Source organism: Cibotium barometz, chromosome 45, assembly GCF_041138505.1.
Source record: "Cibotium barometz isolate CiBa-2024 chromosome 45, ASM4113850v1, whole genome shotgun sequence".
Lineage (NCBI taxonomy): Eukaryota > Viridiplantae > Streptophyta > Polypodiopsida > Cyatheales > Cibotiaceae > Cibotium > Cibotium barometz.
Window position 1 is genome coordinate 39,210,038 of NC_141090.1, and position 10,914 is coordinate 39,220,951.

Consider the following 10,914-nt stretch of genomic DNA (forward strand, 5'->3'; position numbering starts at 1 on the left):
CATCGACCAAACTAATACATGCAAAGTATAAATATTCACTTGAGAATATTGGCATAAACATAACTTCACATTCTATGATCTTTTGATTCTCATAGAGAGAAATGTACCTATACAATAATTAATTGAAAGGTATCCAATCATAACATACTATCAATCCATATGCTATTAGAAGGTCTCCAATTATAACATACTATCAATTTATACTCTATTCAATTCTTTAAGGATCATCACCTCACTAAAGATCACTATTCCATGGTAGAATAACCTTAAACGGCTCTTTAACCTTAAAGCACATATGGTCCACTCATTAATACGTGTTAATTTAATAAACTTAATTATAACACCATATCCAAATCAATTTCATCCAATCACTTTCACAAATAAGAACCCATGACCAACATGGTTTTGTTTACCTTCTGATCAAACCAAGTACATTGTTTGTGGACTTACATGCACTCCATCTCAAGCCACCTATAAGTGATTAGTACATCCCAAATCACTTCTCTTTGTAATAATTATTTAGGACACATGGACAACAAAATCTTGATACTCACAGTTACCTTGATCAATTAACTGGCCAGCTAATGAGGATAATAAAATCAATCAACAGGACATGCCCCTTGAGATCACTCAATTATCCCATACAAAGTAGTGCATTGAAGTTTCCTCAAAAGGTAGAGTTGTTTACTTCTCCCGTTAGATATACTCTCTCAAGGAGAGTTCTTATAGTTAGAAATGCTATAAGGTTTCACTCTTAACCTAGAAACATCACTGTTATCCTAGAAATGTTTCTAAAAGAAACAATACACAACTTTGTTTACCATGGAAACATGCACTAGTCCATATTTTAAGTGACATTTTCTCAATATGATCACCCTTTTTAGCCTAAGATCCTGATCAAAAGTTGTGTGTGAGGATCTTAGCCTAGTTTTCCTAGGTGTGAGATGAATTGCAATCACAAAATCAGATGATTAGGTAACACACAAGTATTGAAAAAAGATACACTTAGCTACAACCTCAATGGGTTGAACAAAGATACACCTCTTCTTTCAAAAGGGTGTGTACAAAAGAAAGTCATGTTGTCTTAATCAAACCACCTCTTATGCCCAGGAAAGATCATCAGTAGATTCAAATCTTAAAGATAAAAAGTAAGATATAGAGAACACACAATGCCTTGATTACGTGCTAACTCTGCAGTGCAGAAAATTGTGACATGGATCAACGCCATAGACAACACAATAGGCATCGGCATGTGCCTTGACCCATTACTAACTCCATGTTCAATGTAGAAGAATCCAGGTCAGGAAGAGTATTGAAAGGCTAGCACTATAGACAACAGTGCCCCAAACTGTAACATGTATAAAACATAAAGGCGCGCATTTTTGTACCAGGAAGGGTATGGGTTGGACAAGGGAGAACCTGCAGGATGGGTGGTTGATTTTTCAGAGTTTCCTGGGTATGCACGATGTATGTGAAGCCCAAATTTAAGATTAACATGAGTGATTCGCATCCACCTCCACAAGTTCAACAAATTTGGCACTCCGCATTTGTCACTTCAAAAGAATCATATACACAAAAATCTTTAAGTTTAAGCTTTATCCCAGACAAAGTAGTGCAATGAGAGCTAGGATTCTTATTGGTCAGTAAAGAATGTAGTATCATCAAAACCATTCCCATCTAAGCTAGACTTTTTCTGTCGAGTAAAAATGTGCACTTCTTAAGCTATTGATTAACACTCAAAAGCATCCCTAAGCTGCATTTATTGCACCACAGCTTCTTCTGATCTCTCCTTTGTTGCCCGTAAGCACTCCTATGGAGCTCATCTTGACCATGGATTTCAGAAAAGACTCGAAAAACTTGCTCTGAGATGAAGCAAATAGGTCCACCATCCCTCTGGTTGAGTTGTGAGTGAAGAGAATTTGATCAGTATGCAACAAACCTTTGTGGGTCTGAAGGTTTGTAAAATATGAGAAATCAAACTTGAATTGAGATGAGAGATCCAACGGTACGCGATCTTCTTTTACTCCACAGTTTCCCTTAATTTGCTGGGCATATGTGGGATCAAGAGATTCATCCAGACTTTGTGGATTCGCATAACGGAAATCAAACTTGTCACAGGAGGAGGAGCCAACTGTGTGGGCACCTACATCATTGAAAAACTCCCATGTGTGAGAGAGAGAGAGAGCCTTATGTAGTGTGTTAAAATTTGGACATATGCTTAAAAGAATTTGTTTCCCCTTGAGTAGACCCTTAGATAGGAGCTTTTTTTCTCCCCCTGTAGGCAGCAGGCGAGTGCCTGTGTGGTCAAGACCATGCACCAAGGGGTGCACCAGTGGGGACTTGATCTCATGACCCCCCATCAAGAGTCATGAACCCACTTAAAAGATTTTCTGTAAGTAATTATTTTATTGGAAGATTTGGAACTCAAACTCACACCCAGAGCTCGAGGACATGGTGCAATACTGACTTGGGTAATACCAATGTATCCAACCTTTATTTCTGTTAGGGGTAGGAGAGTAGCCTCACGGTTAAGTGTTTGAGCTTTACTATGGGAATCCCCCCCTCTCACACCATACATGGTGTGTGATTAGAGAAACAAACCCTCACAAAAAACCACCTTTTACTACTATTTAAACAATGAAACTGTGTAAAGTGAAGCCAAATTGAGATACCTGATAGCACAACCAAGTCATGAAGATCAAGTTCCTTGGATTTAAAGCTAGAGAGCAATTCGGAGAAACTTATGTTGGACTTTGGTATGTTCTTTGCTACCATGTCTCCTTGGGAAACAAGACTATCTCTTCGACCCAACGGAACCTTCCAAGATGGTCCACCAAGCTGCCATTTGCAGAACAATCAGACTTATGAAAGATAAGTTGATTTGAAACAATGATATTGGTCAAAGAACAGCATAGTGTTTAAAGATAAGTTGATTTGAAACAATGAACAGCATAGTGTTTTGATGTCCTATCTAAAAGTTCACGAGGACCAGAGGTGGTATTTGACATAATAAGTCATGAATAGTACTAATATTAAAGGCAATGCATACACAGCAAAAATCATAGAGGAGCACAAAAAATGGAAAAAAAAATCACTATCGCTCATCAATAAGGGTCTTTTGTGCCCTTGGCCATGCCTAACTTTGATCATGATGCCTTGACAGGTGTACATTTGTAGTGCAATGAGCACCTAGAGGCAGCTAGCTGTTGAAGTGAGGGTGCTCTAGGGTTGTGCTCTGTTCAAGTGACTGGGGCCTCTATGGGACATCCTCATCCTCATCCTCATCATGTGCTGGTGCCTTAAAAAAAGGGATATGAGAAGTGCCTGGATTAGACATTGGATGGAGCATGATATCAACTGATAGCGATGAAGACAAAACAGAAAAAAGAGAATGCTGTTATGGATAGTGCACACGCATGCTTATTATGAACTACATGGAAACATGGCCAGGCATATGAGAAAGCACATGCAGGGAGGGAGGATAGTGTCATTGACTTTGTTCTTATTCATGGAAGTGCCTTGATCGAATTGATCCCCTCACAGCAAACTGAGATGTGCACCTGGCTCTCTGGTGATGTGGGCACACCGAAAGGGGCACAAAATGTCCTTCACACAATGGAGTGCCTAGGACCAAAAGAAGGCATCAAGCACTGAACTCTGTGCTTCCAATGCATGCGGGAGAATCAGAGAGATGCTCTTCTTAACTTGTGCAGATGAATGCTTCCAGTAACCAGCTGAAGGAACCAAATGAATGAATTTCCCTCGTAATATCCTTGCATCCTCAACAATCAATTGAGCTCAGCCACATTTATTCCCATGAAATCTGTGGCTTGATCATGTAGCCCTTCTATAGTAATAAGGGGATTAAGCAGGGCTGTCCATTCTCTCCCAATCTATTTGGGCTCTGCATGGATGAGCTAGAAATGACGACCTTTGGACAGGAAGAGGCATCAAAGGACTCCAATTTGGGAATCACCCACTTTCATTACCCAAAATTGGGAATCAGTGGTTGCAGAGCAAAATTCAAACTTTTTCAATAGCCATGTCAATGGAGGGTTGAGTATCCCCCCTTACGTGGCCACCGACTTGGGTGCTATACAACTACTTGGGAATATGTAAGACATGCACAAGAAGGTTGCCATGCCACTCATAATTCTGTTAATTGAGCTTACAGGCAACCTGAGGCATAAACAAGGCATGGAGCTGCTCTGCTAGGCTCATTCAATGCTCTTTAAATGTCATGTTTAAAATTTGCAAGCTAACCTACAGAGGCTGAAATACTATTTCAGGGATTAGGGTTCACTAAATACATCACACACATAGATGTCACATGCAGCATTCCTCCTCCAGCACTACAGATGTATGTATGCATTTCTGGGCCTCTAGCCTTATCAGCAGGTAAACTATTATGTCCTAGAAGGTTCAAGAAACTTACAAAATCCACTATTACAAGAAAAATACCACTATTACAGGCAACATGTCATATTCTCAGAGGTTCAAGAAACTCACGAATACCACCGAGTCACGAGAAGCAAGAGCCAAGATGTCTGCACAAGACACAATTCCTGGGCAAGCTTTTTCCACTTCTTGTTTTATCACGTTGATTGCGTCGAAAGCCATCTGAGGGATGTCTTGTGCATCTCTCTCTGCTTGGTTTCCTGGAGTTGACTCGATCAAGATCGAAGCATCACAACCCTGCACAGAAAAGTATAGAAGCAAGACTTATGCATGAAACAATGTGCTTTCATAATTCTATATCAAGAGGGCTGCCATGAAATAATACATATACTATGACACTCACACAAGAAATGATTGATCACTCACAAGCAAGCAATTCTACATCAAGAGGTATATATTATGACACACTCAAGAAATGATTAATCACAAGAAGCAAGAAGAAATTTAAATAAAGAACTTTAGAATTAGAGTAGCCTTAATTAGATGTGCTGAAGTGATATGCAATAGAAATGATGAGGGTGAATGTATTGAGCTTAATCTGATTAGTAAATAATGAAGATAGATGAACTCAAGTTTGGTGAAGGGGAAATCTTACTTGTATGAAGCAGTCGTGGAAGACGAGCCTGAGGAGAGGAGGTGCAACGGTGGTGTTGTTCCTGAGTATTGCTGTGACGGTGGAGTTGACAACGCCCACAACATTGGGACATGTCTTCTCATAATGACTGTCATTAAGATGGCCTTCCCCTGAGCATACACTAAAAAACGCAGCAAAACACAGAAGGATTACTCTCAGAACAGACGTTAAGTTCGCCATTTAATGACGGTTTTAAAGTGATTAGCTTAGAGATTACGAACTACTATTAGCGAAAGATTACCTTCCTTCTGCGCGGATTTAGGCTTCTTGATGAAGAAGATAGTCACTCACGTTTTACCCTAAAAGTGTGCTCACAAAGGCTCCGCATGCATGCAGCTGAAGAGCTGAAAAAGAGTTTAAACCCTTTTATCATGCACCACTCCTTGATCGAGCTAAATAGGATAGTTATTTAAGCATATAGTGACCCGCTCTAGCCTTTGAGTACCTTTGCCCAACTAGTCTCGACCACCCTTCCTCACGTGTCGAAGCCCACTCACTTCCCTCCAAATTTGAAATTCAAATTCAAATTTCAAACTTGCCATGGCGTACGCTTCTAAGTGTACGGACGTACCTTCCTCGAAAAAAAATTAAAACAATTGCCACCACGGCCGTACCAACCTTAGCCACATGAGCGTACCAACCTAAGCGTATGGCCGTACCAATCTAAGTGCTTCCTCGATTTTTTTTAAAAAATTATCACGATCGTACCTTCCTTAGCCACGGCCGTACCAACCTAAGCGTATGGACGTACCTTCCCAAATTAAAAAATTATAATTTTTTTATAAATAAAAAATAAATTTGCCACGGCCCTACCTTCCTTAGCCACGGTTGTACCAATCTTAGTCACGAGCATACCAACCTAAGCGTACGGACGTACCTTTCCCAAAAAAAAATCCAAAAAATTTTGAATTTCGAAATCTTTAGAGGTGCTTATGGTTTACCTCCCCGGCTCACTAGGTTCATTTTTACATCCATAAAATACCTCAAAAGACCATTTTTTTACCTTAAGGATGCATTCACATGCGAGACAAAAGAGAGCCAAAACTCCTATTTCAAGGCCGCACACACACCGTTGAAGCTTTTCTAAGCTTCCCCGCACAGCATGGACACCTTTTGGTCATGGTTAGATGTCCCCAGTGCCTCCATTCCATTCGACGGCATCCCGGTCCCAATTGCACATTCACGTGTGGTCGCCACACCACACATGTTTGGCCGTTAGGGCGAAACAATTTTTGAAGAGCCCTCAACTAGTGGGGCCCCTTCATACATGCACCCCAACGTGGATAGATGCCTCAAGCACACTCACGTACCTTCTTCTCTATCCACAGATCTATTCCCACCTCCCCGCCCCCCTTGCACCACCTCCCATTCTGCCACAACTTGACATTTCGAGCTTAGCACAAGCTCTAGGAAGGGGAGTGTCACAACACTTGCACCCACAAATATCACATGCAAAACCTATGCGGGAAAAAAATTTCAAACTTCTTCCAAAATTCCACGGAGTTGGAGACTCCGTATTCCACATTGAGGTCTTTAACCAAATCTGTCAGGCATTTGAAATTTTTGATGATGCAACCAAAGTCCATCTCCTTGGACTTCACCTTAAAGGCAAGGCAATGCAATGGTTCTACTCCTTGGACCCTCGGCACAAAGATGCTTTCAAAGCAGTGCGAGAAGGCTTTTGCACCCTATGGGCCCAAATGGAGCCCCATCATCCAACTGTTCCAACTGGAACAAAAACCAGAGGAAACCTTATGTGACTACATTGCACACATCAAGTACCTTGATTCACGTTGCGAGAGAGGGAAAAATTGAGTGACAAGCACTTAATGGACCGTTTCCTCTTGGGATTGCACAACCCAAGACTACACGACCACATGTTGGTCAAGGACCCCTCCACCTTTGATCAGGCCTGCAAATGGGCAATCTTTCTTGATGACATCATGCGAGAAAGCTATTCCACGCAATTGGCCACCGTCCAATGGCAACCTAAAACTCATTTGTAACATTACCTTCCTCTCCTCCTGAGCCCCAAGCCTTACTGGTGGCACCACCCCAAACTAACTACTCACACAAAGTGCCACCACAACCTTCTCCAGTGCGGATCTTTCCATTCCAACCGTTGCCTCTCCAAGCAAAACCTATTGCTCATGGAAAGATTCAAACCAGGTCCATTGCTAAACCTGCCATGTGCTCCGCCATCCCTGCGGCACCCCTAACACATCATCTCCCTTTGCCAGTGCCTCACATGGACCCTAAACCACATGTGCACACTATAGGTACATCCGACAAATGACACCACAGTGTCATAGCTGTGGAATCGACTATTACTATAAGGATTGCCCCTTGCAATCAGTTTCTCACTCCATAGTCAAAGGCATGCCCTCCCTCAACGTGTTGAGCATTCAACATGGAAAGATTTTGACTGTCCTATTAAATGTCGTCACACAGTTTTGCAGGCCAAGATAAAGAAGGCCACATCTTAAAAGAAACAATGCTCTAAGCACATTGGCCAAGGGGGCGATTGGGTTAGCATCTGCACTAGCTCCACAAAAGGCCACATCATCCTCCTCCGGGAGCGATGATCGGGCCGAACTGCCACTCCCCCATGTAGCCCCCCAAGAACTCACCAAATGGTAAAAATGGCTAGTCACATATCCCAATGCCATCCTTGAGAAGCAATGGCTTCAGGAGGCCCACGCACTGGTAAAGCAATATCAGGCTCAAGTTGAACCACCACCCATTTTTGTAACCTTTGACCCAATGCTTGAGTGTGCACCATCCCCCATTGAACCTGAACTTCTGCACCAGGTAAGGTAGGAGCCCCCTCCTATGCTCAAGGCCAAGGAAGATCCCTTCACCAACATGATGTTGCCAAACAAAGATTTTGCCCCACATGTGCCTCCTAATCCTCCAGTGCCTATTCCACAAACGGACAAACCCAAATCCCACGTTCACATCGAACAACTTGATGAGAACAGTGACACAGAGTCTAAAAGAAACTCACGTGGTCCCCAGACAAGATTTTCTGAGGTCTTTTACCCTCTTAAAACACCCAAATCTCGACCTCCACCCCTGTTAAATAAGGACCACATTGAACTTCCATATACTCTTGCTAGTCCACCTTATGATCAAGGCTCCGCACACTTGAGGAAGCTCCTCATTAATGTGACATGTCTGGCCTCTCAACCTTCCTCCCTCCCAAATCCAAATGCCCATTGGAACCTTGTTAAAAGGTAGTCCAAATTTATGGAATAACCTTCGAGATTTGATGGAACGTAAACTAAAGGCTTCTGTGGTGGAGAAGGGAGCTACCGTATAAAGGGTCTCAAATGCTTAAGGTCAATTTATATACCTGGCACTCACATCCCATAGAAAAAGCTCCCTTTGCTGAAGACTCTATGACCATCGCTAAGAGAAATGATCTCCTTGCCATCAAGCCCTTGATGAAGCGCGGGTGCCATGTACGGTCACTTCTATTAAAAATGACAAAGTTGACCATGACTGGCTAAAAATCCTTGCTACACTTGACACCCTCCCAGATTGTAAACTTGGCATGTAATTCGTGCTCCCAAATGGCCAGACCATTTATGATTTCAAATTTGAATTTAATTTTCTCATTTCATGAGTAGAAAGTGCTTAATTTGTAATCACCTCAAAATAGTAGCTTCTCAAAAATTTAAAAAAATAATGACTAAATACAACCATAATGAATTACTATACTTGCAATGGATATTCCATATATATGCTGTATGTGCTATATTTACAATGGGTATATTACATCCTTCCATCCTAAAAAAATTTGGGATGTCCTCATCTTGACATAAACTCTAGGTAATCTTTTAAGAGTGCTCATGTTGCACAACTGTGTGGAGGGTGGCTTGCTCTTCTTCTTCCATTTATAAGGTCGGTTCACCAATCATGGCATAAGTGCAAGCAAGCGATCCACGGCCTTTGCCACGTCCATCACCACACTTCGTCTAACTTGGTGGTTGGGGGCCTCGCGGCCTTGGTTTGCTTGGCCACCTTTTGGAATAGCACTAGGACTAAAAGAGGGTCTTGCAAGTTTGGGACATTCAACTCTAAAGTGACCCATAACGCTCCATGGTAGAAATAGCATAAGTGCGGGGGAAAACGTTGTTGGGGTGCTGATCAAGAGATTCATTGTGAGGATTTGGCTAGAAATTCCTTTGGAAGAATTCCTTGGGTTGGAATCTTTTCTTAAGTTGACCACTCTTTTCTTCTTTTACAAATGGCTTGGCTGCTCGAGTAAGAGCATCTTGGAAAGTGGTTTGTTATCATTACTTCAAGGCAAAAATCTAGGGGCTCATTCAATCCTTGGCAAAAATGGGCCACCTGTAAGATTCCTCCCCCAACCCCCTTTTGATGTCTAGTATCTTCCCCTGTAATCAATCCCTCTTCAGAAATATAAAGACCTTGTTTCTAACTGTTTTAACCTAGAGAGAGAAAATATTCTAGAGAGAGAATATTCAGATTATGAATATTTTTGGATAGAAAAATAACTCATCTTATTAAAATAAGTTCCCTTGAAATAGAAATTCAAAAAGAACTTTCCAATGTGCAATTGGAATTACTTGGAAATGGGTATAACAAAGGACCTTAGCCTAAGGGTCTAGATTTTCAGAAATTTTTGGATTATGGTCCAATTAAGGTTCCTATGGGCCAATAGCATCAATCCATATGTAGGGAGGAGATAAATCCAATTTGTAAAAGAAGATACCCAAAAATGAGTAAATGCTCACATAAGATGAAGAGTTGAAAATGTACAAGGTTTATTAGTAAAAAACTATGAGAAATATTAAAAATATGAGATATTTTGGGTATCCAAAAATGAGTAAATGCTCACACAAGATGAAGAGTTGAAAATGTACAAGGTTTATTAGTAAAAAACTATGAGCAATATTAAAATGATTCCATTATGACACATATGTAAGGAAGGGGAGTTCTTTAAAGGAGGTGCATATTTCACATAAGATGAAGAGTTGAAAATGTACAAGGTTTATTAGTAAAAAACTATGAGTAATATTAAAATGATTCCATTATGACACATATGTAAGGAAGGGGAGTTCTTTAAAGGAGGTGCATATTTCACATAAGATGAAGAGTTGAAAATGTACAAGGTTTATTAGTTAAAAAAAACTATGAGCAATATTAAAATGATTCCATTATGACACATATGTAAGGAAGGGGAGTTCTTTAAAGGAGGTGCATATTTCACATGCTTGAATGAGTTTTAAACTCATAAAAATTGAGATATTCCATCTCTCCTCTCTCCTCATTCAAGTCTAGTTCCAAAAAGTTAGCTTAACTGACCAAAAAATGGTCAAATATTGACCAAACTGATTTAGAAAATTCTAGAATCAGTTTGTTTGGTTAGGAGCTTAATTTTTCCTAGCCTCCCCCTTGTTGATAAATAGATAGTGTTTATGCATCATTACTCTACTCCACCTAAGCCAAGAACTGTGAATTCATTTAATAATTCACTAGTTTTTGGAGCTTCCCTCTTTCTTCAATCCCCATTAGTGGCTCCATCAACATACTTAACCAATTGATTGGTTGGGGGCCTCTACCGTGAACAAAGAATCAAGCAATTTGTAAGGTAATTAGTGAATATTGATCTTTTCTATAATTTCTCAATGTTTCTCTCTTCTCAACCCCTCTCAAGCTTGAGAAGCTTAATTGGTATGGTTTTTTAAATGCTATTGAAGTTAATTGTTGAATAGTAGTGAAGAGTTACATAATTTAATAAATACTATTGAAGTTAATTTCCATTTATGTTTAAATTCTAATGGTTTTTATGT

The 10,914-nt window shown here is 40.6% G+C and overlaps 1 protein-coding gene across 1 annotated transcript; it reads right to left on the minus strand.

The window, feature by feature from the left end:
* Positions 1-1,609: 1,609 nt before the first annotated feature.
* Positions 1,610-5,470, minus strand: LOC147612741 (peroxidase 49-like). Its single transcript, XM_086783304.1, has 5 exons — positions 5,334-5,470; positions 5,054-5,213; positions 4,510-4,695; positions 2,673-2,838; positions 1,610-2,143 (listed from the first exon to the last, which is right to left on the minus strand). Exons 3-5 carry the CDS (start codon positions 4,618-4,620, stop codon positions 1,749-1,751), a joined length of 672 nt encoding a protein of 223 aa, XP_086639430.1. The 5' UTR covers positions 4,621-4,695; positions 5,054-5,213; positions 5,334-5,470; the 3' UTR covers positions 1,610-1,748.
* Positions 5,471-10,914: the final 5,444 nt, after the last annotated feature.